This window comes from Microdochium trichocladiopsis, assembly GCF_020744255.1.
Source record: "Microdochium trichocladiopsis strain MPI-CAGE-CH-0230 chromosome Unknown B0I36scaffold_2, whole genome shotgun sequence".
In the NCBI taxonomy this organism is placed as follows: domain Eukaryota; kingdom Fungi; phylum Ascomycota; class Sordariomycetes; order Xylariales; family Microdochiaceae; genus Microdochium; species Microdochium trichocladiopsis.
The window spans coordinates 1,136,894-1,164,636 of NW_025763545.1; the positions used below are offsets into that span (position 1 = coordinate 1,136,894).

At 55.7% G+C, this 27,743-nt stretch overlaps 8 protein-coding genes and 1 non-coding gene across 9 annotated transcripts; 6 read left to right on the forward strand and 3 right to left on the reverse strand.

The window, feature by feature from the left end:
* Positions 1-761: 761 nt before the first annotated feature.
* Positions 762-2,097, forward strand: B0I36DRAFT_359102 (kinase-like domain-containing protein; the record flags this gene model as incomplete). The annotated part of the gene is made up of 3 exons (XM_046158084.1): positions 762-999; positions 1,078-1,711; positions 1,770-2,097. 3 exons carry the CDS (start codon positions 762-764, stop codon positions 2,095-2,097), a joined length of 1,200 nt encoding a protein of 399 aa, XP_046016519.1.
* A 1,086-nt stretch (positions 2,098-3,183) lies between these two features.
* B0I36DRAFT_t26 lies at positions 3,184-3,290 on the forward strand. Its single transcript has one exon. It is a non-coding gene; the product is annotated as a tRNA-Pro (tRNA).
* A 1,507-nt stretch (positions 3,291-4,797) lies between these two features.
* On the reverse strand, positions 4,798-6,300 carry B0I36DRAFT_345523 (uncharacterized protein; the record flags this gene model as incomplete). Its single annotated transcript, XM_046156365.1, has 5 exons — positions 4,798-5,102; positions 5,289-5,379; positions 5,606-5,784; positions 5,850-6,169; positions 6,251-6,300. 5 exons carry the CDS (start codon positions 6,298-6,300, stop codon positions 4,798-4,800), a joined length of 945 nt encoding a protein of 314 aa, XP_046016520.1.
* A 3,937-nt stretch (positions 6,301-10,237) lies between these two features.
* Positions 10,238-12,289, forward strand: B0I36DRAFT_359104 (trichothecene efflux pump; the record flags this gene model as incomplete). The annotated part of the gene is made up of 4 exons (XM_046158085.1): positions 10,238-10,500; positions 10,578-11,251; positions 11,330-11,434; positions 11,523-12,289. 4 exons carry the CDS (start codon positions 10,238-10,240, stop codon positions 12,287-12,289), a joined length of 1,809 nt encoding a protein of 602 aa, XP_046016521.1.
* Positions 12,290-12,625: 336 nt separating this feature from the next.
* Positions 12,626-13,835, reverse strand: B0I36DRAFT_65492 (uncharacterized protein). The gene has a single exon (XM_046163164.1). The coding sequence runs from the start codon at positions 13,562-13,564 to the stop codon at positions 12,743-12,745; it is 822 nt and encodes a 273-aa protein (XP_046016522.1). The 5' UTR covers positions 13,565-13,835; the 3' UTR covers positions 12,626-12,742.
* Positions 13,836-15,373: 1,538 nt separating this feature from the next.
* B0I36DRAFT_345525 (uncharacterized protein) lies at positions 15,374-17,898 on the forward strand (the record flags this gene model as incomplete). The annotated part of the gene is made up of 6 exons (XM_046156366.1): positions 15,374-15,556; positions 15,642-15,695; positions 15,763-16,372; positions 16,444-16,646; positions 16,715-17,417; positions 17,471-17,898. 6 exons carry the CDS (start codon positions 15,374-15,376, stop codon positions 17,896-17,898), a joined length of 2,181 nt encoding a protein of 726 aa, XP_046016523.1.
* A 366-nt stretch (positions 17,899-18,264) lies between these two features.
* Positions 18,265-19,448, reverse strand: B0I36DRAFT_313971 (uncharacterized protein). The gene is made up of 3 exons (XM_046152693.1): positions 19,281-19,448; positions 18,878-19,090; positions 18,265-18,746 (listed from the first exon to the last, which is right to left on the reverse strand). The coding sequence occupies exons 1-3, from the start codon at positions 19,315-19,317 to the stop codon at positions 18,646-18,648; spliced, it is 351 nt and encodes a 116-aa protein (XP_046016524.1). The 5' UTR covers positions 19,318-19,448; the 3' UTR covers positions 18,265-18,645.
* A 1,594-nt stretch (positions 19,449-21,042) lies between these two features.
* Positions 21,043-21,811, forward strand: B0I36DRAFT_65535 (uncharacterized protein). The gene has a single exon (XM_046163165.1). The coding sequence runs from the start codon at positions 21,135-21,137 to the stop codon at positions 21,582-21,584; it is 450 nt and encodes a 149-aa protein (XP_046016525.1). The 5' UTR covers positions 21,043-21,134; the 3' UTR covers positions 21,585-21,811.
* Positions 21,812-22,801: 990 nt separating this feature from the next.
* Positions 22,802-27,592, forward strand: B0I36DRAFT_237742 (transcription mediator subunit Med12; the record flags this gene model as incomplete). The annotated part of the gene is made up of 4 exons (XM_046149557.1): positions 22,802-23,441; positions 23,520-24,120; positions 24,179-24,383; positions 24,455-27,592. 4 exons carry the CDS (start codon positions 22,802-22,804, stop codon positions 27,590-27,592), a joined length of 4,584 nt encoding a protein of 1,527 aa, XP_046016526.1.
* Positions 27,593-27,743: the final 151 nt, after the last annotated feature.

The window sequence follows — 27,743 nt, forward strand, 5'->3', positions numbered from 1 at the left end:
AGGTGAAGCAGAGGCAGAAGTGCGTCTTGTCCTCGGATTTTCCGTCTTGGGTTTGGGCTTGCGGCTGTCTGGATGTCGTCGGCGCTACACCGCACATCACGGACAGTATTAGTGCATCGGCAGATCTTTGTAGCGACTCGTGACATGCGCTGCGCACCGCTGCTGATCCGCCCTTTCAGGGTTCTGTTGCTGCCGGGTCGCGTGGCGCGGATAAAGTACTGTAGAACCCCCGCAGTACCGACGTCATACTCTGTGGTGGGCACGGCGGCGCTCCGTCTCATTTCGTGAGATGGCCCGCCGCTCTGATCCAGTGTGGCCCAGATCCGCATCAGCACACGAGACGGGGCGGCCCCAAGCCCACTCCGATACCAGCACCACAGAACCAGAGACAAGGCCGTCCAGATCCCTCCAGATCCCTCGTCGCATCACCCGAACGTCGCTCGCTCACCCGAGACTTTGCCTCTATAACCGCCAGTGGCCGCGCCGCGATTGTCTCAGTGCCCAACCGTGGTGACCTTGCCGTGACGTTTGCCCTCAAGCCTGCAGCAACAGGAACAGACTGCCCCGGCGATACCGAACGGAGCCGACAAAGACGACGACGACGACGACGCCGGCGCCTCGCGAAAAGGTCATGGTCTGCGGCTGAATCACAACGCCCGCTCGCCAGCCGGTACACCTGGTCGTGATCCGCCGACCTCGACCACCGACATATTTCCACAGTCGTTGCGCTCGACAGACTCGCGGAGCGCCCGTAGTGCAGCATGGCCACCACGGTCGCGCATTCCGGTTTCCTGGGCGGCGTCAAGCAGGAATTCCAAAAGCTCAGAGACCACATCAGCACAGATCACAGCAACCCGCCGTCGCCGCACCAAGACACATCCCCGACCGGCAATCGGGGCGAGGAGGACTTGCACACAGCACAGCATGAAGGCGAGCGTGAGGCCGAACAAGAAAAACTCAAGCTCAGCGACTTCAATCTCGTGCGGACGTTAGGGACAGGTACGCACCGACGCAGTCTCTGGCGTCTGGCAGTGGCCCTTCTTTCTGGCCTGTTACTGACTCTCCATCCCTGACCAGGCACATTTGCTCGAGTCTGCCTCGTACGCCCAGCCCGCGGCACAGACGAGGACAAAGAAAAGGTCTTTGCCCTCAAAATCCTTCGCAAGGCCGAGGTCATAAAATTGAAGCAGGTCGACCACGTGCGGCACGAGCGGCAAATCCTTGGCGATGTTGCTGGGTTCCCCTTCATCACGGAGCTCATGGCGTCCTTCTCCGACCATGACTCTTTATACATGCTTCTAGACTATGTCCCTGGAGGCGAACTATTCAGCTATCTCCGCCGCCATCGCCGGTTCCCCGAAGACTGGGCGCAGTTTTATTCCGCCGAGATTGTGCTCGTTCTCGAGTACCTTCACGAACAACAAGGTGGCGTGGCTTATCGCGACTTGAAGCCGGAAAATCTTCTCATCGACGCCGAAGGCCATGTCAAACTGGTTGATTTTGGATTCGCCAAGAGGCTGGGGCACAAGGATGACAGGCCAGTCGAGACCTATACACTGTGCGGCACCCCAGAGTACCTTGCCCCAGAAGTGATACAAAACAAGGGCCACACGACGGCTGTGGACTGGTGGGCGCTGGGAATCCTCATATACGAGTTCCTCACGGGCTACCCGCCATTCTGGCACCAGAACCCAATAGAGATCTACAAGCAGTAAGTTTGCCCGTATGTGCTTTCTTCAGCGAGAAGCAAACTGACAGGTCGGAACCAGGATCGTGGAGAAGCCAGTCGTCTTTCCAGCCGACCCGCCCATCTCGGACAACGCACAGAACATCATCCGCTCTTTCTGCACAGTAGACCGGACCCGCCGTCTTGGAAACATAAGTGGCAACGCCAATGCCGTCAAGTCACATCCCTTCTTTGACGGCATCGACTGGGACGCCCTCCTGAACAGGCAGATCTCACCGCCCATCGTCCCGCAGGTGCGCTTCCCCGGCGACGCCCAGTGCTTCGATCTGTATCCGGAGGACGACGGCAAGCGGGAGCCGTACACCGATGAACTGGCGAGTAAGTACGACCAGTACTTTAAGGACTTTTGAGCAGTTGCGCGCTCGGGCGTGGGACTTTGTTTTTTTGTTTTTTTTGGCGATAGTCGATGCGCTTGGGCGGTGGTGGTCGTTTCCGAGGCGTCATGCTGCTCTGATGTGATCTTTGGGTTCGGGGGCGTTTTGTGCATTTGGCCAATCTTCTGCATATCGCAATTGTCTGGGATGGGCATAGCCAATGATTTACAAGCCTGTCTTTGGAGGGGTGTCGTGTCTCTCTAATGGTAGTTATGTGGCCTCATTGGAAATTAGCGGCAGTCGCTGCATAGACACAACGCAGCTCACTCTGCGGCGTAACAACACGATGGAGTAATCGAGATCCGACTGTGCAGCGGTGAGCCTTGTTTCACGATACATGTGCCTCTCGTAGTGCACACCGCGGCCCGGGCCTTTGGTGAAGTGATCCTCCGGCCAGCATCTCATGAAGGACTCGGGACTTTTGAATGCTGTCGTTTCCATTTCTAAAAACAGAGCGAGTTCTTGAATGACATGGTAATTGGCATTGGCGACATCTCGTAACTATGTCGTTTTCCTTGCTGAATTGAAGAGAATTTAAAAAATTAAAAAATTAAAAATTAAAAATTAAAACCCCGAGTTGTGAAAAACATCTGTCTTGGTCAATTCATCTGCCATTGATAGTACATCCTCCCTGCCTTCGTGATTGATAATTCTTAACTGGCCAGGCCGATAACACTCTGCTTCGAGTTTCAGCGACAAAAAATGATAACTCAAGAGAGACCCGCTTCCATCCGTGGCTCATCACCAGAAGGTTCATGAACAGGCTTAGCCCCTGACAATGGCCTCAACTCTCATTCTCCACGGCACGATTGCACACAGCGAAGGATTGAAATGACGCTAAACCATTGCACTAGCCGGTCTTGAGCAGTCTAGCTAGCAAAACGCACCCCCCTGCCACACACGGAATATTCTGAAGGGTAAAAGGCGACATGCCCACAACCGCCTCTCATTCCCAGCCAGGGTCGGAGTACATTGCAGAGCTTCGCAGATGATGAATTATCTTCATGTACTCCCAGAAGGAGCCCCGATTTCAACAGTGAAGCCTGGTAAACAAGCTTCTGCGGTCTGGTGGTCTAGTGGTATGATTCTCGCTTAGGGTTCACCCTGGGTTGTTCAATTCCTGTTCGATTGATTGCGAGAGGTCCCGGGTTCAATCCCCGGCCAGACCCGTTCTACGAGTTCCTGGCTTTTCTTTTTGAGTTACTGGCGTTGTGTGGCTGTTGTTGGCTGTCGTTGTGGGTGTGGTTTTTGTCTTTTTTGTGTGTGGTTGTTGGCTGTTGCGTGCGCGGCTGCTGTTGTGACTAATCACGCAATAACTCTTGCATGCAGTCTCGTAATCAAGTTATGCAACGCTCCCATTGTTTTGTTCTCTCCTCTTTGGGTGGCTGGATCGACAGGGGCGTTGAGTTCACCGTGTTTTTCGTGATGCCTTCTTGCTACCTAAATGCCATCTGCTCCCTCTCCTCGACATCCGCAGTCTCCTGTTATGTATTCACCAATCGCCCAATGAGCTATCGATGTGGCCCTATGCCAGAGAAGCGTTTATGTCACGGCTCAGCCATTGTTCAAGCGTATGCAGGAGCCAACTCTACTATGCCCAACGACGAAATCATTTCACATGCAATTTCTGATTTTCATCCGACGGCCTACATACATGAGAGAGAGCACGAAGAAATAAGTATATCAAATTAGAACGACACAGTGAGTTAAGGGTGGAGCCTAGAGAGCACGGCGTCTGGTACTTGATAATCAAAGCGGCGTGATTAATACCCTTATGGCAGTCAAGCACATGGGCAAGATGGCATAATATTCCTTACTCCCTACCCGAGCCGGTCATAAGCCTCGTATTCCTTACATATCATACCTCGAAACTACCGTTTAGTTTCATGACGGCAAATGAATTTGCCTCTGAAAAAGTGGATGTTGGCAGGCGTGTCGCATGCCGTGCTGTAAGATCCCGACGCTCGTCTTCCATGTCCTCCTGTGAGCCGGTTAGGGTCGGCCGGGATCGGTTACCCTCAATTCTAGGGCAGTTGATCCATGTCAAGAACCCGGTGCCACGTTGGCTTAATTTTTACTGGCCGTGGTTGCGCGTCTTGACAACTTGCAATCAGTGGACCCATCTTCGCAAGTCGTTTTCCAATGCCTGCATTGAGCGCTGGATAATTTGGCAGACGGTCGCTCTGGTGCAGCAAGGAAGGGGAGGGCATGCTCGATACTGGTCATCTCTGCAGCCGAACTGCCTGTGCCGCTGAGCTGTGAGGTTAGGTTCGTGCAGAGCATGTCGTGGGCTTGGGCTAACACCTGGTACATTCATTACGAGGCTGATAGCTTTGGCACCGCACTGAGCATTCAACAGTAAAGGCAAAGTGACACATTTTGTCAGAACCACCACCACACTGCTTTCACGACGTTAGGTAGTCGTTCTCACAGTGGTGTCAGTATGGTATTTGAAGAACACGGATGAATTGGGAATTATTGTCTATGCCCAGCTCGGGATAAACGTTGACCACGAGCTGGGTCCTGTCATGCACCTCTATTCTGCGATTGCAGTTCAGCAAGCATCGACCTGCACAGGCAGTCTTCGGCACCTGTTCAGCACAGGCTGCTTCGGTATCAATCTCAATCTCGATATCATTACACTCTCCCTTGGCCGGCACGCGAGAGCCCTCGACGTCAGCCCGCCAAAACACTGCTCAGTTTGCGACTCGTGACGCGAATCTGGAAAGGCGAAGCTACCCAAGACATGTCCATACTGCTGACCTCTCTGTTCTGCCAGTGTGAAATGTAGTTTGCGGTAATCCAAAGGCCAATGATAGGTTCAAATACCGACAAGTAGCCGGTCTCAGAGGTCGACGCGATGTAGTACTCTTTGGCTGTGCTCGTGTCTTCTCTTGAGAGAAACGAGAGACGAGAGACTCCACAGATACGATAGACTTCGGCACAAGCCCGACAACCACGGAATTGAGACTCTCTGCCGGCTGCTTGCGTTCACTGGTAAGGTCAACGAGGTCAAGTGACTGGACTTCTACAAGGAGACCGTCTTCCGCGGCATTTTGCCCAATACCTACTTGCAGACTGCAGACTTCGCTTTTCCTGACAGTGACTTGGCCTGCAAAGACGAACGAGCGTCCCCCAGATCCATTCCAGGGGTATGTGGCACCTACTTGGAATAGCAGTGTGGAATGCAACCAAGTGCGACATCATACCCTCAAGGACATGGTCGCTTGCAACACATACGACCAACACATGATATCGCTCTAATGCCAGCGAGAAATAGAGTCCTCATTCTCTCTGACTACACTAATGATACGGTGTCTGCCCAAGAGGCCCCCAAAGAAGCACCTGATGTCAAACGGACTATTTCCATGTCAATATATCACTCATACTCATCTTCGGCGTCCACATTGTTTTCGTTACCATCCTCACTACTGCTGTCCATAACAAAGATACGGTCACCATCATTAAGAAGTTAATTGTTAACCTTCTTCTTTTTCCGGTCCTTTTCGCTTTGAGTGGCCAGCTTGCGCTTCTTCGCCGGACTGTTCGTGCCGACGGGGGAGCCCCCTAGGAGCGTGTCAGAGATGGTCGTGTCGTGAGTCTCGTCTGCACGATTGTCGGTAAGAGGGCGTCTTGCATCCTTGGACTTTGGACTGGTCGAAGCTAGTTATGAAGAGCATGGTCAGCGAAAGAAGCAAGAGCTAACATCACTGAGACAGAAAGCTCACCCGCATTGTCTGATGTGTACATCTTCGAGAGCGTGGTAAAGACCTCCATCTGTGCGGTCGAGCCCAGCTTTTGGGCAGCGGTGGCGATGCCGGCCTTGGACTCACTGCCTTCCATATTCTGCACGAGGTAGGCATTGAATCTGCGAGAGAAATCCGGGGCATTGTTGGAGCGGTTCTTGAGCGGCCTGACCCCGTTGGTCTTGTCCTCGACGAACGTACAGAAACAAGAGAGCACCTCATCAAGATGCTCAGTGAGAAGAAGTTTCTTCTCCTTGTCGTCGTCGTCAACAGTCTCGACAATGGGCTCAGCCTTGACAGTCCTAAGCAGAAGGAAAGGAAGCATCAGCAATGTCGTTGTTGCTCGAAAGCGAGCAAGTTGGATGAAACATCTAGGGGCTTACACAAGCTTGATGAAGGCGAGACCAGGAAATCCACTGAGATCCTTGTCCATGTGATCGCGACGGTCGCTATCATGGGTTAAATGGTCATCCAAACGGTATTGATGATGTGTTTATGGTAGCTCACAATAGGATCACAGACTCCGTTCCGGGGGAGTCTGGGTGATCACGGTACCATTCATCCGTTGGCGTTGGATCATCTGCACTTGATATAAGTTAGCACGGTCGGATTGGGGTGAGCCTGAGCTGAGTATCTCACTGCATGGAGGCAACGGAACTGGGCTCCTTGTCGCCAGTTGGGGGAGCTCTCGGTGGTCCTGTCCTGTCCTGTTCTCTTTTTATTTTATTTTTTTCAGCTCTTATCTTGCCGTGTTCCGGAGACGGACATGCAATTTGCCATGCCAATGGCTGTATCTATTTGGTAACTTGGCCAAAACATCAATTCAATATGTCATTACGGCCATCAAAATTGCAGAAATTAAAGCTGGCAGACGTGTCGCATATCGTGCTATCAAATCCCGACCCTCTTCCCATCATGCCGTGGGCTGGACATGGTCGGACAGGATAGGCCTCTCCCACTTCCAGGGCAGTTGACTCATGTCAAGAACGCGACACCGCCGTGATGCGCCATACTGACCAGTAGTTACCAATGCCTGTATCTAACACTGGCCAATGTCGCTCAGAACGCAACAGGAAAAGAATAAAAGTAAAAACATTGTGCAGGGCATGGCAGACGCTGGTCAGTTTTACGGCCGGAGGTGGCTGTCTGCCCCATGATCGTTTCCGAGGCCTTTTCAGTCCCAGACCCCGTTGGGCGACGACGTGAAACGAGTGAATTTGCTCCAGACACTATTTACCATGGCTTTCCAGAACGCCCGCTAGTTGGCCAAACCGTTACTGCAGACGTAGTGAGAGAGTGCAGACGTTGCTCCGTAATCGAGCTCTCCACCCCATTATCGCTTCCGAAGACTCGGATGAGTCCGGAGGCGCGCCATTCTGGACGTCAGTCTCGGCAGAGTTCTCTGACACCACCACTGCGTTGGCTACCACGGGCCACGAAGTCTTCAAAGATAACTCTTTTCGGTCCAACCGAGGCAAGCCGTGCTCTGTCCCCCCGTAGACTGTCGCTAATGGCATGAAACACTCTGGCGGAGCCTCAAGACGGTGTGCTCAGTGCTGAACCACGAGCGGTGATCAGTGACCTAACTATATCCTGCGATTGCATTTCATCAAGCGGCGACTTGTGCGGACAGCCTTCAGCGCCCATGCAGCGCGAGTCACATCGGTCTCAATCTCCATCTCAACATGGGATATAGCTTCAAGGCGTCGTCGTTTGTGGGCAATGTCGATCCCCGTATAACTCTACCCAGAATCCGTGTGCCCGATCAACCAGATTCCCCAGAGCTTGGCAATCGAAAGCTCAAATCTCCCCATGCGGGGAAACAAAGCCAGCCCACCCATCCCGGTGGCGCACATAATAATGACATGCCCTGAGACGCCACCAGTTCCAGCCTTTCCCCTCACCGAGTCAAGCATGAACAGCTTACCCGTGAAGTCCATGTTGCCCCGAGTAATGCGTGCTTGATCTGCTGGGAAAGCTGGCCGAGTGACCTCGTGGTGGCTTGGTCACGGTCCCCAGGCAGGTACTTTATGCATAGCGTCTTGTGATACCATCCCCTAGCGCTTGAAATGGAGGTGCGAAGCTAAAAGGCAAACGACGCAGACGAATGATCTGGCGTCACACACAAACCAGAGGCTAAAACAGCAGCCACATTTTGATTCGCGTGTCCTGGTGCGTGCTCTTGAAGCCGGCTGGTCCATACCTCGCTCTCGATCGAGCCCAGCTTACGATGTAACTGCAGCGTGACGGGCGGGAAACAGCGCTGGCCATGCGGATCCAGATTCCCGGGATCTCTGTATGCGGCGATCACGCACGTGGGTGCATGTCGTGTTTCGGCACTCAGAGGTTCTAGGCCATGGCTGTCCACGCTTCCTCTTTTCCGCATCCTGCATGCATGTGTGATGTGACGCTCAGCTGGCGGCACAGCTAGCACTTTGCTGAGGCTGGGAGCCCGCTTTAGTGAAGCTCCCCGAACGCTGGAATGCCCCAATGTTCGGCAGATTGCTCGCTCGGAGCTGATTTGTGCGTGAAACCATTGCGGCATGCTCGAGTATGGTCAGGTTTGGTTATCCTACCGGCAGCTGCGGTCGCCTGCCCGTCAGACAAGCTGCTTGTTTCGAGAGCCAAGTCATAATGCTGGATGAGCCCTTGCTGCGTGTCTCGTTGTTTGTTTTCCGCATCACTTGCCCCACTGATCCGGCCCCAAGTCTCCCATTGTACATAGCACGCAACAGTCACGTTTGACCTGTGGTTGAGGCCACCAGCCGAGTCCGAGCACTCTGGAATGCTTGAGCCGTGGGGACGAACGGGAATTTCCACCAAGTCTGACTCGATAAGCACGCTACTCCGGGGAGACGTGACTCGGTAGTGTCTTACAGACTTGTTCGTCGGGCTTGGAGGGCGTTGCGAGCTGGTATGGTGTGTGCGGCAACTCTTTCCATTGGTGAGACGACGAAACCCAGCCATGGATTGATTTTGGTGTATGGAAAGCAGGGGTGCATGGCCCGGGGGGCGGTTGTGAATCCACAGCGCATGCGGGGGTCCCGCCCATCGCGCGGCGACGGGGGTCTACAGGCGCAGACGGGCCAAGATTGAAGACTGGGAGGATCTGAGGTTCCCCGACCCCGTGGGGAAGCGATGCGGAGAAGCTGCCAGCCAGGCCCACAGGTAGACGTCCAGCATGATTGAGTCTTGAGCTGTGGCCGGTTGACAGCACGCATGCAGACCTTGCGGGCGGCTCTGCAGGACACGGCAGTTGCAAGAGGCGACTATCTGCCGGCATGGGTGGTGAGATGCGCGAGACGGGGGTGATGCAATCCTGCCTGCCTCCACAGGTGGTGCCGAGGAGTAAAACGTGGCCGTGGAGAGTGAAGAGACGACGCTGTGGGGAGAAGGAGGGTGTGCAGTGGGAAAGCGGTTGACGTTTCCCGAAGACCCCTGTAGGGAGGACGAGACCCCTGAGCACGGGCATCGGCCCACGATTTGTAAAGAAGGTTTTTTCTGGGAATGCCAACGGGGGCCCTCACAGCGCGTGCCTCCCGAATGTTAGGTACGCACAGACAACCGCAATTTGGGGACCAGAGACAGCACGGCCTCGACTTGCGACACCACAGATATCCATTCATCGACCACCTCCCTCGCGCTAGGCCGCGCCGCGCCACCACCAAGAGGACCCCCCTTCGAAACTTTAGTCCCGCAGCGGTTGGTGTAGCACTCTTCTTTAGCACGTCTCGTCATTGCCATCCTCCCTTTGGTCAGGGTCTAGAGCTCCCAATCGCCCACGCCAGCAGGCAGGCATCACGATTAGGGTCGAGTGCGAACTGCATCGAGCCCCGCGTGCCCCCTAAGCCTTGCATCGGCCCCTCATGACTCCAATCTGAATAGTCCCGAACAAGCCGCACAGATGATGACAGAATTGGGCACACGACCATGTCCCTGACAGTCGCGCGCGCCAGACCTGTGCCTGCGTAGTGCGCCCTAGCCGGGGGAGGGGAGTAGGTTCCGTGGACCTCGATTTGGGGCCACTGCTCTAACGCTGTCCGGTTGAGCACTTCCGGCATGGGGCTAACCGAACGTAATGTGCGTGGTCCTCGTCAACCACCTCATCGCTGCATATAACATTCAGCCTCCTGCCATGTTACGACTCAGGCCCATTGTTCGCAAGCATAAGCGAGTCCACTCCTGACAAGACACGACACACACTCGAGGGTAAATACAGCCTCGAACCGGGTCTGTCGTTGGTCTTCATCCTGTACGGCACAAGGCTGTCCGTCTCGACAAAGATCTACTGTCCTTTCGCCTGCTCCCGACACGACAGCGCTGCATCCGACTTGTCTCGTTGACTAGACAGAGGAAAACCCCAGCTCAAGATGTCGACGCCCGGCAATTCCTCGCCAAAGACCGGCTCGTCTGAAAAGGCGGCCGCCGCGCAGGAAGTCGAACATGCTCACGGCGTCAGAGTTGAGCATGCAGACGGGACCGTCGACTATATCGACGAGAAGGCCATTGGCGGTGACAGTAACGCCATGCCCGATGGCTATTTCAGGAGCGCACCCTTCATCCTGACCGTCGTCTCCATCTGCATGGGAAACATCTGTGCCTATACCGGCTGGGTTCTACCCGCTAACACTCTGTATGTGCCCCTTGAAAGACGACCAGCTGTCGTCCATGCGGACGAGATGGAGTGCTGACCTCTGTGGAATCTTCCAGACTGCTCATCAATGCATCGCTAGGCGGATCGCCCAACATCTCGTGGGTTGCAACTGCATGGACCCTGGGAAGCAGCATTGGCTTCCTCCTGGTCGGGCGTCTCTCGGACATCTTTGGCCGTCGGTATATTGTGCTGGGTGGCAATCTGATGGGTCTTGTCGGCTGCATCATTGGCGCCACTGCCCAGACTGTCGAGACTCTCATCGCCGCCAGTGTCTTTAACGGCCTTGCCGCCGCTCAGCAACTGTCGTTCGGCATCTTTCTGGGCGAGCTCGTCCCCAACAGGCTCAGAGGCCCCATGATCGCCTTCGTCTTCTTCTCCGCTGCGCCTTTCGCCGTTTTTGGCCCTTCGATCGCCCGCGCGTTCATCACAAACACGGCCGCCGGCTGGCGCTGGAGCTTTTACATGAGTATCATCTTCGCCGTTGTCGGCTTGACTCTGGCCTTCTTCTTCTATCACCCTCCGACCTATGCCCAGCTTCACGTTGGCGGCAAATCGAAGCGTCAGCAAGTCAAGGAGCTCGATTACATCGGCATCGTCCTCTTCGTTGGAGGCTGTGTCCTCTTCTTGATTGGTCTTTCCTGGGGTGGTGTCGCCTACCCATGGGTGAGCGGCCACGTGCTCGGCACCCTGCTCTCGGGTATCGTCGCTCTGATCATTTTCGCAGTCTATGGTGAGCCATCCTCCGGATCAAACCTTGCACTTCAGCCCGCGCAATTTCTGACTGCTGACTTCTTGACTCTCCTCACAGAGACATACTTTTGCAAGGCCTCCCCTCTCATGCCTCCCCGGCTCTTCAAGAACGTTGGTTTCGTCGCCATTTGCGTCGTGGCGTCGATTGCCGCCATGGTCTACTGTAAGTCTCTACACGTCCCACTCTGTACTTTCCCCAGTGATGAATGTCCCTCTGGCTCTTGACGCTCACGCTATTTTCTCGACCCCAGACGCTCTCACTATCCTATGGCCTGTGATCATCATGACCCTATACACCACGGATTCCACCCAGGTTGGGCTTCAATCTGCTGTTGTCGGTGGCGGTATCCTCCTCGGCCAGCTTCTCGGAGGTATCGGCATCTCGTACATCCCCAAGGTCAAGTGGCAGGCCATCATCTCCGCCGTCATCGGCTTCGTGTTCGTCACGTCACTCATCTCGGTCGACCCCAGCCGCTGGGCTGCGACCATTGGCCTCGCCCTGATCGCCCTGATCGCCATCGGCTATAACGACGACATCACCTTCCCTGGTGTTACCTTGGTCGTCGAGCCACAGGATATCGGTCTGGCCACCGGTGTCATGGGGTCTATCCGCGGCTTGGCTGGTGCTGTTGCCCAGGCTCTCTACGTTTCCGTCCAGTCCAACAAGCTTGAGCAGTACATGGCCGACTACGTCACCTCTGCCGCAACCAGCAACGGTCTACCTCAGTCGTCCCTGACAACCCTCTTCAAGGCCATCGCCGCGGGAGACTTCTCCGCCGTCCCCGGCATGACTCCCAGCATTGCCGCCGCGGTCGGCCAGGCCGTGCAGTTAGCCTACCGGGACTCGTTCAAGATGGTCTTTTACGCCACCATCCCGTTCTCGATCATCATGATCATCGGCTCTGCATTCATCCCCAACATGGAGAAGAAGCTGCACATGAATGTCGCAAAGAAGCTCCAGAACGCGAGCGACGATAGTGCCGCAACCAGAAACAAGGCGGTGACGCAGGATGTCTGAGGGGGAGCTGAAGAATTGGGTAAATGGTTACGGCGGGCATGGTTTCTCGGATTCTCTTGTAGCATTGCATCTGTCTTGTTTTAGCCTGGGGATAATACCACCGTTGCAGCAGCAGTGTTTGCATGTACATATTTTTCACCTGTGTGACTTCACAATTGACACAAATCTTGGAACACAATAACACCTTCACTCCCTACCTGGTGCGGTATCCGTGATGGACATGTGTGTATGATGGGAGACATGCACAGGGTTTCAACGAGGAAAACCACACCCTTTCATTTGATGTCAAGCTCGTTTCAAGAACCAGGTCACGGGCGAAGGGCAGTATAGAGAAATCCGCTGTGTAATATTGATGTAGAGCACTCGTTCAGCGCAGCATGTCGAACCCGTCGTCTGGCTCGGTAGCCCACAGATGCCTCACAACTGTGAGATTGGCTCGTCCTGTCCAGAGATTCATAGCTGGTCCCATCGCGCCCGAGCAATCATCATATTCTCAACGCCCTTATGCTTGAGCAGATTCTCCGCCCTCGCTAATTGTTGAAAGAGGACGTTGCGGTTCGTCCAAAACTCCGCACAGCCTGGGATGCACAAGCCCGTCTCTGCGCTGTATAATATGATATTGACCGAGTCGTAGATGTATGTGAGAAGCCAACGCAGCTCATGGCTAAGGGAATGATTACTTTGAGCCCAGCAGCACCAAACCAGAATGGCACGTAGCATCTTCCCACCGTGCCCATCGCGGCTGCTAGACTGTTCAAAGTATTCGTCCAGCTCTTGAGCATGCCCACTGACAGGTTGCACAGCAGGCAAGCCATAGAGGTCAAAATAATTGTAGAGAAACAGCGATGGCCTTTGGCTACTGGAGCGGAAGTGCACTCTGCGGCTGGCATCTTGTGCTGTGGGACACGACCCGAAGCACAATGCCTCAGAGATGGAGAAAATGGGTACGTGGATTACGGGAGCGCTGTTGCCCATCACAACGTCACCATCTCTGTCGAATATGACGTTGGCCGAGGTGATGGACCTGCCACTTTTATCCCAGTGTGGTTCTTCGCGAGATGCACGTGAATGCGGCGAAGAAGAATCTTCATCATGCCGCGCGGCTTCTAACCCTGGCGGCCGGCTGATGTCACCGGATGTGGTTCGGCCAACCCTTCGCTCGTGCCTAGGTGATCCGTCCATGCCTCGCCCTGAGCCGGTAGTGGACGAAGAGTCTGGATTTCTCATGATTTGTGGACGGACTGGACACGAGGTTGGAGATGGAAACGGGCGCATTTGATCTGATCTGTCAAACGCAGGCAGGAAGAGGAGCCAATGGTGTTGAGCAGGCGTGTAAGCCAGCTAGGCACACTCGCCACATGCCGGGTGGTGATTGGGGCGACGGTGGAAGATGTAGTGATATTTTCGGTGGATACTGCAGTAGTAGAAGTAGCCCCTTGTCTGGGCGAGGCTGTTGTGGTCAAGAGGAACCCGAGTGTTCTTCGAGGACTGGGAAGAGCATCCGTGGAAGCAATTGAGCGAGACTTCTGCGTTATACATGGTGGGCGGTCTTGGGAGAATAAGGGTGAGTCGAGCCGTTCTAATGGCCAATTGACAACAGTATTATGATGAATGGTGAGGTGAACGAGTGAAAATAGCTGGTTGATGATGCGGAAGTCGTTGTTGCTTCAAGCGAGGAGTGTTTATGGTTAGGAATAGTCTGTACTACAGATTGGAGCACGACACCAGCCGTTAATTTGGCATATTTCTGTCTGCGAACAGAGCTGGGGAAACCTCGGAAGGCTGTCTGTCATGTCACTTGATCACAGATGCTCGAGGTCAGGAGAACCCTGGAAGGCACGCATCACTACACTGGGCGGCTGTGGAAATGACAACCCTCACCAAGGAAGCAGCATAGCACGGGGCGGCGTGAAAGCCTCCCCAGGTGGTCAACCACAAGCGCACAAATCTAGGCGGTGACATTGGCGAAGGGGGCGAGGAAATGTTGTTCGCGATCTTGTAGCGGTCGGCCATAGAGTATGTCCTCTTCTTGAGATGAAACAGCGTGGTTGAGACCTGACCCCCAACGCCCTTCCTTGGCTGCCATCCGAAGTCAAGACGAGACGAGACCAGCTGTTTCACGGAGACGCGACGCTTTGGCAAGGTAGCAATCGTGGTTGTTCTTTTTCGGACCAAAAACAAAAAACGGCAATGTGACGCCGTAGCGAGACGGTCCGGCGCCTGAGAGTGCTCATAGCATGGCATTAACGTGCTGGGGTCCAAGGCTGGGTTGGGTTGGCTCGAGGTTGCGGAGAACACCCAGTGGGATTGACTGGCTTCCAAGCGAACTTGGCCGCTAGGCTACAAGTAGCCTGGCTGGACCGGCACGCGGTGGTGGAGGACATGAGGAGGGGAACATCGAAGCTGGCAAGGGGTCAGTCAGATCCGAGGAGGTGCCCCTGCTGAGCAGAAGGACCCCGGCGGATTACGTAGCTCGCAGGCGCTCAGCCACCCTTGGTACAGTAGTCCACTCCATGTCTCTCCAGACCTGACAGCAGGGCACGGCCAGCGTCAAGTGGGCACTTTCTCGCCGCCGTGACGACCACCGCACCGCGTTCATTCTTTGGCCAGACGCCCTCACCACCCCGCGCATCAGGCCAGGCACTCGTGCCCTCAACGACAAAGCCTCTCACCATCCACTCCGCCAGGCCCAACCTCTCTGTCAGAGCCGACGATTCCTACGAGCCAGCTCCTACCGACAGATATTAGGCTCCAAGCGCAAGCCTCTTCGCAGACGACATTCCCCAGACCCAACCCTCTCGCTGCCCGCCCGGCACCTTTCTCCTGCCACGCGGCAATCGCGTCGTCGCCACACGAGGGTAGACTCGACCTTCCCGGTGGAAAAATACCGGCTGCAGCAGAATCCACCAACATCGACACTTGTCGGGCAGTGACAACAGCAGCCCATCGCCCGCAACGTCCACTCGCCGCCGTCGTTGGCACAGCCAGGCCACATTCAGTTCGCAGGCGCGCGGGCTTCACAACTACATTGGCTGCAAGAGCAGCCGCGCAGCGGTCCTGCCACGTACGGCTACTTAGCACCTCATGGCGGCACCTATGACCAGCAGCCCAGGGCCCGAGCCGGGTGGCTTGGGCAAACCCCCGGCTTCTAGTCCTACAGCAAGCTCCGTCCCCGTGGGCTCGGCAGCAGACAATGAACCTCCAGTGGGCGATCTCAGCGTGAAGCGGGAGCTCGACATTCAAGTGCAAGAGGTCCTTGCGTCGGATGTAAGTCGTTCTCGACTGGCCCAAACTGTCGTGCATACGGCTCCTACAGCACGAGAAACAATGCTAACACAATCGGGCTGCAAAGATTGGTGTGTCTACAATGTTGAACAGGCTGAAGCAGAGCATCGCATCTGCCAAGGTAGGAAGCTCTTCCGACCTGGATAAGCTGGTTTTTTGCTCGCGCGTTCTCACGATATATCTTGCAGGAATTCGCCTCGTTCCTAAAGAAGCGCTCGATACTCGAAGACGAACATGCAAAAGGCCTCAAGAAGATATGCCGGCTGACGGCCGAGAGTGCCCATCATGCCGACCACAAGCAGGGGTCCTTCTCTCATGCATACGACGACATGCTGCAGATCCACGACCGCATGGCGGAGAATGGGCTTCAGTTTGCCTTGTCCCTGCATCAAATGCACGAAGATCTTCTCGAAGTCGCAGCAGTGTCTGAAAAGCACCGCAAAGGCTGGAAGGTCAATGGACTAGAGCCCGAAAATCGCCTGGCCGCTGTAGAGAGCGCCATGCGCAAGTCGAAGGCCAAGTACGATTCCCTTGCCGAGGAGTACGACCGTGTTCGCACGGGCGAGGGCCGGCAGGGCAGCAAGTTCGGCTTCAAGGGCCACAAGTCGGCGCAACAACAGGAAGAAGAACTACTGCGCAAGGTACAAGCTGCAGACACGGACTACCTTGGGAAGGTCCAGAATTATCAGTCCGAAAAGGCCAACGTGGAGTCGTCCACACGACCAGAGGCTGTGCGAGCTCTGCACGATCTCATCAGGGAGTGCGATGCTGGAACTACTTTACAAATGCAAAAATTTGGTGAGTTTCCACCCATCTACCTTTGATGATTGGCGAGAGCATTGACTTGCTTACGACATCTCCACACGCAGCGTCGTTCAATGAGAAACTTCTTCTCAGCAACGGTCTGGTGATTAGCCCACTCAAGAACGCGGGCTTGCCTGGTCAGCACTCGCGAAGCTTGAAAGAAGTCATACAGAGCATAGACAACAACCAAGATTTCGAGAGCCACATCAAGGGATTCCATAGCCAGGTTGCGCCGAAGGGTTCGGAGCCCAAGTATGAACGCAATCCTGTAGGTTGCCCGCCCATAGTTATGCCACGGAGGCGAGGTTTTCTAACCCGGTACTAACCTTATATCAGGTTCTTAACCCCCAACCGACTGCGCCTGCGTTCCAGGCGCCCGCGCCTCAGACACAGCCGGTTAGCAATCAGCAACCGCAGTCCCAGGCACCCCCTCCGCAGCTGCCCCAACTTCAGACGCAGATGGGTGGACCTGGCTCTATGGGCTCCAGAACGGGTGGAATTGATAGCATGCCACCCACAATGAACCAGCCGCTTCCACCGCAAGGATTTGGAGGACCAAGCTCCGGCCCTCCGTCCGCGGCCCCCGGAGGGCATGAAAGGAGCTTCAGCCACGGTGGCATGTTGAACCAGGGCCCGCCACAGTCTCAACAGCCGTACAACGTGAGAAACTCTACCCAAAACATTACTCCGGCACAAAACCGATTCAATGGCGGAGGGCCCACCCCGAGTGCTGGTCCTCCTCAGCTCGGCGCGTTGCCTTTCCAGACTCAGACACCGGTCCAGGAAGCTCCAAACAGCTTTAATGAGCCGGCCCCTGCACCCGCTGCAGGACCGTCCAATACTTCTCCAGTCGGCAGGGGGAAGCAGGTCTTCGGCGTTAGCCTCGCTAGATTGTACCAGCGTGATGGTCTGGCGGTGCCGATGATTGTGCACCAATGCATTCAAGCCGTTGACTTGTATGGCCTCAATCTCGAGGGCATCTACAGGCTATCCGGATCGTCTGCACATGTGAACAAGCTGAAGAATTTGTTTGACACGGGTAAGTGAAGGTCCAAATGCCTCAAAGGGAACTGTCATACTGACCATGCATAGACTCCGAATCGAGCATTTTGGACTTCCGGAACCCAGAAAACTTCTTCCACGACGTCAACAGTGTCGCGGGTCTTCTCAAGCAATTCTTCCGCGACCTACCCGACCCGCTCTTGACAGCGGAGCACTACCAGAATCTCATTGAGGCGGCCAAGCACGAAGATGACGTCTTGCGCCGTGACAGTCTGCACGCCATCATCAACGACCTGCCAGACCCGAACTACGCCACACTGCGTGCCTTGACACTGCACCTGCACCGCGTCACAGAGGCCAGTAGCATCAACAGGATGAACTCGCAGAATCTGGCGATCGTGTTTGGGCCTACACTGCTCGGAACAGCGCCTGGCAGCAATATCGCTGATGCAGGATGGCAGGTCCGGGTCGTGGACACGATCTTGAACAACACGTACCAGATTTTCGACGAAGACTAATGAACGTGAAAGGCCAAGTCGGTGTTGGTTGGATCTTGGGGCTCCTTTGTGACCCAATTCGATGTATGACTATAGTGGTATGCGCTCAGCATGCGAGAGGTGGCTTATTCTCAAAGACGGGCGAAAATGCGGGTTTGGTATAGCTAATGCGCCAGGACGGATGGCTGATGTTATGCGGGCTGCGAGCCGTTTCATGCGCCTGTCTCCTGGCTTTGGTGAGAAATTCACAAAGCTCCACGGAATTCGTTTTGTTCTTTTCACCTCATTCATCGTGATGCCATCTCTGCAAGCATAAACCGTGAATACCTGAGCTGCCGAAGCACCATGACTCGAGGTCGGGAGGTCTTTGTTCTTTTCATGGCTTCGTTCGCGTCACAATGAGACCCAATAGCTCTGTGTATATTCAACAAAAGGTATTTATTGACGATATGAAACATTATGTGCTTCCTTGCTTCGGCCGGGTCATTGGAACAAGGCGACGCTATTTGTGATGATCCCACTTGCCCAAGAGGGACCCGCCATCATGGTTGAATGATCCTTGACTCTCCAGCATAATGTTCGTCCCCAACCATTTTCAGGATTAGGAAGGCCCATTATAGGGGTGCTCGCTAATGCTATGCAGACCGTGAATGGTACTGCTTATTATGGCTGTCATACACGACGACAGCTCAGGGCGACGATACGGCCCCATTGCGTCGCGAGGGAACGGTAAATCGCGCGAGTGTAATTTTGACTGCTTCCATTTCTCTAAGCGGCGACGGGGGCAGCAGGGCCAGTGCTCGAGCTGGCGCTCTGGTTGGGAGGCTGCGGCAGGAAGAGGGGGAGATATGTGACGGCGAGGGACATGGCTAAAGACAAGAGAGAGAAAGGGTGCGTCAGCTTCCGGCTTCGAGAATCCTTCCAATGCTTGGTGCGGCGGATAACGGCGCAAGCCGTCGACAGCGCAATGGCCCTGTCTGTTGGTACGCCAGAGACTCACCTGACATGCCCACGGTGAAGTAGCCGGGTGTGGAGGCGTTGTTGGCCGTGTCCTCGCTCTCGCCGAGCCAGTTCTGGAGCGCGAACACCAGCGACGCCCAGCCGAGGTACTTGTTACGGGTGAAGATGGCAGCCATGGGCAGCGTCGAGGAGATGGTCGAGCCAAAGTCGGCCGGGTCGCTGGCCTTGCTGGCGGGGGCCTGGTACGGGACGACTACATTTCGCGACGCGCGAGAAGAGGGCAGGAGTCAGCTTTGCGGTCTTTGGACGTGGCGGATGTCTGTGTATGTGTGTGTGTGCGCGCGCGCGCATATGAGGGACACCCAGGGGTTTCAGGAGGGTGGTTGACGCTCTGGAGGAAGGAGAGCTGGTCGCAGCTCGAATTGCGCGCCATTAGGACGTACCCAGATCCGGCCGGCGCATGTCCTTCTTTGTCGACATCTTGGGCAGGCTGCAAGCGAGAAGTGTGTCGCGGAGGTGCTGGTCCAGGCAGGCAGTTGATGTCGAGAGGCGAAGCAAGCAGATTGCAGTCTTTCGCTTGGCCAGAGTGGAAGCTGAAGTCGATAGCTGGGGTTGCCCCGTTGGAGATGAAGGCATTAGGTAATGAGCCGGGTCCGGTCAGGGTTCATGTCCGGGGCAGGAGCTCGAGAGGCTACCGCCTGCTGCCGGGCAGCTCGCAGCTGTCGTGCGGGCAGCCCGTGGAGTCGGAGGCCCAGGCCGCCGCGTGCTAGGAAGGCGTGACCGTGGGGTGGGCCCATGTTCCCCGGCTCCACCAGACGCAGGCTCCGGAAGCAAATCTATGCACACGGGCGCTGTGTAATGTGCCTCTCGCGCTACCTTAGAAGCTGGATACAGCGAACTGGTGTTTGACTACCAGCAGCCGACGCTTTTCTCTTCTCTGTAGACGTCCAGAAGAACGAGAAAAGACCGCTGAGCTCTACAAAGGCCTCGTCTCGGGTCAGGGAAGCGTATTTAAGAGGCGTAGCGCCCTTTCTGATTCATTACAGCTTGGACGCGAATCACGCGAACCGCGTGTCGGGTCAAAAGCATGCAACTTCACCGAGCGGCTCACAACGTCCTCAGAAGGATATTGAAAACTACAGCGGCCAGCGGCAAGGCGAGGGCTCGCCCGTGGGCCGCCACTGCAGTCAGGCTCACACCATGAGATTGGGCTTGGGGCCAAGCCATCCGCCCATCCACGGAGCACCACCCGATCAAAGTCAAAACCACAGGTCATCGCGATGGCCCACACCAACCGTGACCACAAATGATGCAGCGCTAGAGCAGCGGCGGCCAAAGCCCCCAGGACTGGGCACCGGCAGACAGTTTCGGGACACGAGTCGTGGGCTTCTCAAGCTTGCTGCATGTCAGACAACGACAACTCCACCTCGTACTCGACATAATACAAGACGGCCCTCTACCTGTCCCCTGATCCCCGGAGGTGCTTCAGATGGCCTGAGGGTGAGCACCAGGTGTGCGCCCAATACCGCATATGAGACACCGAAGACATACGTATCACGATCTGTGGTCAAAGTGTGACAGGGACAGGATGTGCAAACTTGTCTTACCATCGCGCATGCGGGATGACTAACCGGACTGCGTTGTTCAACAATGCACAAAACCTTTGCGGATGACTTCGCAGCGTCCGGGAGCTCGGAAGATCTCGTCACGAACGAAACACAGTCTTGTCCACGATCTTATCCCCTCATGTGTAGTGGCTTGCTGTAGCTCGTCTGGAAGGCTGCTTGGCTTCTCAGCTCTCGTCGCTCGGCATGCCTTTTAGTGATGCTAGCTCCAGTAAGCCATATGTCTCGGACAGTATGACGAAGATCCAGCGTAAGGTGGTATGGCTTGCACACAGGAACGCACCGCATCAAGATCGTCGACAGGTGCTGTCATGGACATGCCACTGGGCCTGCGGAGCAACCACACCAACGAACGGCGCTCCATGAACCTTCCCCAGGCGGCATGGCATACCTGTTCCAAAGCAGGATCGCCTCACACTTTGCCCTTGGAGATCTGCAGGTTTGGGCCAGAGTTCGCACAGGGAAGGCTTCATGACGGTGCCATACAAGTACGATCGAGCACGATACGTGTCACGTTTTCCCCTTTGGGCCTTGACCAAGAACCTGCAGTATTTCCATCACAACCAGAGACCCCCCCCCCAGTCAGCATTGTATGCGGACGGGCGAGACGACTTTCAATCTCCGGGCAGCTCTCAACGCGAAGGGCCCAGCTTCCTGAAAAAGGCGTGGGACATGCAGGGATGCAAGCACTGCTCAAGGGTCACTTGGCCCAGCCCGCCCTGCCATCCCGTCTGGCCCCCCTCGAGCAAGGGGTTGTGGAATCTTCCTAGCCAGCCACGCACCACCCTCGCGATAAACCCCACAATGCAGGCCGCCCGTCACGTTCAAGAGCAGCTGGAACCAGACATCTACGATAACGTTTGGCACAGTGTGCGTAAGTATACGGTTGAGGGATGTCGTACAGTCTCCCGACCTGTATCTGGACACAGCGCCCGCGGTGGTGCCGGATCAGCAGCCAGCTCGACCCGGTCAGGCCGGACATGTCAGCGCCAGCGTCCCAAGCGAGACAATTGGACGATTGAGGAGACGGGGATACAAGCACGCACTCTTGGCCTGCCATCTCCACACCTGACAGATCGTCGAGCCGGCCCTGGACTGCTCCGCCACCGTATCGCCTATTAATCTCACTCCCTCCGATGTCATGTACTGTATGCAGGCGGTGCAATCCCGAAGCTGCCGTGGTTGTGTCGGCGTGTGGCTACATTCTGTTCTGAGGTTGGTCGTGCTCGACAGATACTTTGGTGTCAACAAAGACATTCGGATTCACTGGCTGTATTCTGCACTTGTGGGATCATGGGCTCTCCTCATGGCAGAATGCACGAGTTAGCTGGCATACTCGGGGCTCGGGCAGCTGTTGGCGTTACTACCTATTACGTGGAAACGCAGGTGATCCATGTGGCACCCACGATAGCTTGGCCTGGCCATGGGGACATGGGGGCGTGCGTGCGCGCCTGCGCCAGAGAAGATGTCACGTTTGCCCAAGGTGACACAATCCCAGGACGCGTCCGGTGATTTGCGCAGCCGTCGTCTCTCAGGGGCCGGTCGGCAAGCACCAGTCCGCCACTCACCACCACCTGCTGCATGTGCTGGTGCTGGTGCGCAGGCTGTCTGTTTGCCCCTTCCGGGTGGTGAGAGCCCAAGTGAGTGACAACTCGGCGTCGTCCGACAAGCACACGATCGAGCTGGGGCCGCCGACCCGCAGCCGCAGCCGAACGACTGCAGTAGGCGCCGCGGAAGCTAATTGCCTGCCATGTTCCATTTCGACTTGCCGCTTCAGCTCTGGCTTTAAATCATCTAGACTACTCCACGGCTAATGTGCCTTGTTGCGTAGCGTAGCGCAGCTCGGTCGAGGCGAGCTTCGCCCCGACTCCGACGGAGGCGCACAGACCCAGACCCTTTAGCCTGGCCCACCCTCCTTCTCCTCGATCGCCCGCCCTGCCGCCGCTAGCCAACTGCGCGCGACCTGCTGCTGCTGCTGCCATTGTGCCGCTGTCCGCAGCCCCGGGCAATCTCACAACGACATCCATCCCTCCCAGCCCGGCTCCATCACCATCATCAACCAGCGCCCGCTGCGATCTTGCTTGCCATCCAGCATCGCTGCCAGCATCACCACCGCTCCAGTACTCCGCTTAGCTTCCCTTCGCTACAATACACCCGACATCCACGAGTCGATTTCCGCGGCGCCTCATCCTCAGCATTGATAAGCCACCCGCCCCGTGCCCTCCGCCTGTACGCCAGGCTCAAGTGGCAAGCCGCGACGTCTTGCAAACACCCCCTCGACCCCGAATACGACTACGTCTACCACCCGGAGAGATGGCGCAGCCGTCCTGTCGCCCGCGATGACCTCCCGACCGCCGTTGGGCATCCAGTCGAGACAGCCTCAAAGATCCGTCAGCGGCTCTGGGCTGTCGCAGCGACCTCCAAACCCACAACGCAGTCTCAGCCAACAGTACTTGCCGCAGTCGCAGTCGCCAGCACGCAGGGCGGATAGCTTCACAGACCAGCAGCAGGGACCCGTCGATCTGGGCGACTCAGCCGGCTCTCGATATGTCGCGCCGCCAAGGCGAGTCGGCTCGAGGCTCCGGCTTGAGCTTGCAAATGATGGCATCGAGCATGCAGGATTCTCTGAATCGCCCAAGACCTTGGAACCATTGTCCGGAAGTAAGGTGTTTACGCCATCGCGCATGATGCACATGAACGACACGTCCGAACTCGGCGACTTGAGCGCGCCTCAGTCGAGATGTCACACGGCCGAGGGTGAGCCGGTGCCCTTGCCCATGCCGCCTCGGCGAGCGCGCTTTGTAGTTCCTGCCAAACGGTCCGCTTCGATGCCCGCTCCATCAACACCCTCCAAGAGAGACGGCCGGCCAAAACCTTTCCACCTCGAAACTCCAGCTGCCGCGCCACGCTTCCCGCCTGTAGGAAAGCAGGAGCACTCCGCAGGTAAGTCTGCAAATGGCGTGGATAAAAAGCTCATCAGTGCTTGGCCCTTAGGTCGACGGCTTTCGCTTGGGTTTATTACCTGATTGTGCACGTGCTAACATATGACTGGTCTAGGCCATGCGGACTTCTATGCTTGGACAGGCAATAACGCAGAGGACCAGTTCTCCGATCACATAATACGCAATGGTTTCTTGGACAAAGCCCCCGGACAGGCAGCTCAGGAAGCCTCATCTGCGAAAGTGACGCTGTTCCCGGCGTTGAAGCACAAGAGCGGCCTCCACACCTTATCAACAATATTCACCAGTGTCTTAAATCAGAGGCGACAGAGTGGTCAAATCTCTGCACCTTCAACATTCAAGCCGCCACCACGAGTGACGGTAACCGACACGAAGCGCGAGGTATGGCTCAAAGAGCTCGCAAACCCACAGATATCACTTCGCCGGCTCAGTCGAACCATTCCACATGGCATCAGAGGCCGAGTGCTCCTCGACCAGTGCCTCAACAAGAATGTCCCGACCGATCGTGCCGTGTGGCTTGCGAAGTGCGTGGGCGCAAACGAGATCCGCGCGTTCAAGCGCAAAGGCGTCAGTGGTGCTCTGGTCATGGGCGGCGAGATCAAGTGGATCCGAGACTGGACTCTATGCATCGAGCAGTTCATTGACGCCGTGGTCGGGTCATTCAGTGACGTCGATTGGAAGGCCAAGGTCCAGTACGCGTAAGTATCAAAGCTTCTTTCCCGAACTAGGCTCACAAGCCCGCTAACATCTTCTCAGCATCCGCCTTGCTACACATCTCTATGCTGAGCATCTCCTTGATCGTGATCATTACATGGACTGGCTTGTCGCTGGGCTCGAGAACACAACTCAAGCAAGACTGCCCATGTGGTTACTCATTTCACAGATATACTGGAAAGATATGCTTAGGCTGCGCAAATATGGGCGCAGGCTTGTGACCGCCATCGTCGGCCACTACAATTCGGTACGTCAAGGCCTCTACTCTTCTGCGATATTCAAAAATGCTACGTGAGAATACATGCTGATGCTGGGCAGATCTTTGATCATCCTGACCAGGACATTCTCGCGCCGCTGTCCACGCAATTACGCACACTCATCAGCTCGCTTATGCTCACCACCCCCGAGAACTTTGTCCATCCCCAGACGTGGACCAAAGGTCATGATGCTATACGAGCCTGTGTTATGGCTGATGAGGCGACAATTGCGACTTTTTCAGATATTGATGCTCGCAACAGCTGGTTCATAAGCCCCAGTGTCAAGTCTCAGCCAGCAGTGCGAACCCGCATGGTCAAATTACTTGACAACATTCTCCGCGCTCCCATGGCTGAGGACACGCCGAAGCAGCTATGGGACCTGGGTGAAGACAAGGCGGGTCTGGTGAGGACTGTTCTCGAATGGGCCACATCTTTGCATCGCCCAGGCATTGCGAAAGTCTACGCCGCGACTACAATCTTGCGATCCTGGGCCGTTCTTGACATCGACACAACCGGGAGCATTCTCGAATACATTAACACCAATCCGCTGTCCGAGACATCTCGACAGCATCTCCTTTATCATCTGGTCTCCGAACTCGTACGGTCGAACAATTTCTCTGTAGCTCGCTACATTCAGTGGCTCATTGCCCGCGGAGGCTTGACCAGCCCCCAGGAGACCCAGACGGACGGCCCTTGCGCGACCAGGCTCCTTGTGGAAGTTCCTACGAATGCACTGAGCGACTCGATGAAGAGTCTCCGAGCGACTCTCTTACGCAGAGCGTCCTACTCGGTCCAAGAAGAGTCGCAGAACGTTGCAAACGCCATTGGCTTCGTCAAGCATGCATTGTCAGGATCAATCGATGATGATGACGATGGTTCCCTAGTGGTTCGAAAACCTCGCAGCATCAAAAAGCTCACCAGGCAGTTATCAATGAGCAGTCGAGCGCTACAATCCGAGGTGTGTGCTTGGCTGTGCAAGGATTTTGTTGGCGGCGTGGTTGAGGCTCAACTGGAAGGCACTCTCGGCGCCGGCCTCCCGTTATCGAAGTTTGAGTCGATCCGTGCACTCGTTGAGGCGAGCAATGATTTCGCCATGCTCGAGGACATTCTCAAGATGCTTTCACATTCTACGAACCCCGATCTCCTCGCTTCATGCGCCGACACAATCAACCTCCATCTGTCTGTTTTTGCGGCCACTGGGAGCGCCAAAATGTTGTTCCAGCTCTACTATGATCGTTTCCGGTCTGCAGTGGACGATATAGGCGTAGGGGCCCGGCCATTGCTCGCATCACTTGCGAGTCTCGGACCGAGACTTCCAGGTTTCGAGGACATTGCAGCGCAGCTCAAGGATAGCCTCGCCAGGCTCGATCGCAGCAATGCCGTCGACGCATCCTCTCCGCTCTCCGATAATATGGTGACACAGCTTCAAGATGATGAGGCCGAGCTTACTGAACAGATTGAGAAGCTCGCGAGCTATTCGAGCGCTGACCAGCCGACTCTCGAACGCGTATTCCAGGCCATTATCTTCAAGCTTCAGTCCTGCTGGGGCAAAGATGATGGTCGCCAGCGGGCCTACTGCATGCTCCTGACGCGGCTGCGTGTCTTCGATCAACACCATTTTGACAATCAGATGCGAGCTTGGCTCCAGCACATTCGGAAGCTCTCGAAGCGACCTCAGCTCACGCAGATGTTTCCACTACTTGTTAGCTCCGGTTGTCTCTCTTTGGCAATCCTGTTCGCGACGGCGCCACGCAACCAGTCCCAGGGTGCCCAGATTCAGCCCAGTGCCGTTGGATGCGCCTCTATCTACATGCAGGAGATCCTGCAGATGTTGATGATGCCTCTGGAGCCTGATCAGGTCCTAACTTCAGAGGACTGCTATCGCTTTCGCATCATTCAAGATCAAGCTCGACTTGAGCACGCTAAAGAGATCATGTCCTTGATACGCGGGGCCCTTGCAGAGTACGCTGCCCCTCGCAATCCACAGGCCATGATTGCACAGCCACTGGACGATAACAAGACCAAGTTTCAGCTTCTGGAGCTTCTCAGAATCTTGGTGCTTCTTGATCCCCTCGCGGCATGTCAGACTCTTTCGATCAAGAGCTCTGATGCCAATCTCAGAGCGCTCATCGAGACGCTGACGACCAAGCTGCTCGTTCCACAGCCTAGTGGCAGTAGCCAAAAATCATTTGAGCAAGTCCTGGAGCTTGCAAACGAGTTCACTCTGCCGTTCTGCCAGGTCAAAGTCTCGTTGAATCTATCGAGTGAGGAGTCCGGGACCGCCGATTCCGCGGAGAGGGTTCAGTCTCAGCTTGAACAACTCTCCAGAGCCATGGATAATGCCATCTCCGCCAACAACATCATGTGGACCGGCATGCTCCCATCATTGAATGCCGAGATGACGCAACACCTCAAGAACCGGGCCGAGGCTCGCTTCCTTGAACTCTTCCCCTCACCGAAGATTGGCCAATCGTCTGGAGACACTACAACCAAGGAGTACATTATGGCTGAGAACCTCTTAACCGTTATCGACGCCATTGTTAGAGGCAACTCGGCTGTGAAAGGACCGGCCGTCACTGCAGCCCTGGCGGAGAAGCTCCTGGACATGTGGGAAATCGTGGCTACGCCTAACACAGAGCTGGCGTCACTCAAAGATATGGTCCTTGCCAAGTGGCTGCCGCTACTTCTCGCTTACCTGACTATGCAGACGAGCACGGATTTGCCAGCCGCTGAGCTGGCGAAGGCGCCGGCTGGCGAAATGCGGGGAAGAGTTGTTCTAGCTCTTGCTGGCATTGCGCAGGAACTCGACTTTCAGAATCACGGGGCATATGTGAGTCTGAGCCAGCGAGTCTTTGATGCCGCTCTAGTCATCGCGGACACGCTTAGCGAGGAGGCAAGACTGCAGTGCGTCCGAGCGGTCAAGGACATGACATCCGATGTCCGAGTCCGATACCTCCTGAGCTTCAGCGCCAACCCAGCGGATACCTTTATGCTGGCTCATCGCGAGAGGCCGCCGCCTGGCCTCAGTGAGCGGGAAAGAAGGGCCATGGTCCTCGGCATGGGGCTGAGTGGGATGTTGCCGGAGAGGCTCAGCCCCTTTACATTTCGTCGGTGGGAGATCCTGAGTGAGCCCACGCCTAATGTTGGCGAGAACGACACCAGCTTGAGCTTGACGCTGTTCGATGCCAGGAAACTCTGACGCGTGTTCCGACGACGAACGACACAAACGTCCACTGCAGAGCCCTCAAGGGCTCTGATTTAAGGGGCAGCATCAATACACCAAACACCACAACACGAATCACGTACGACTACACACCACTAGATCTTTCATTTTTTTTGGGCCATCACAG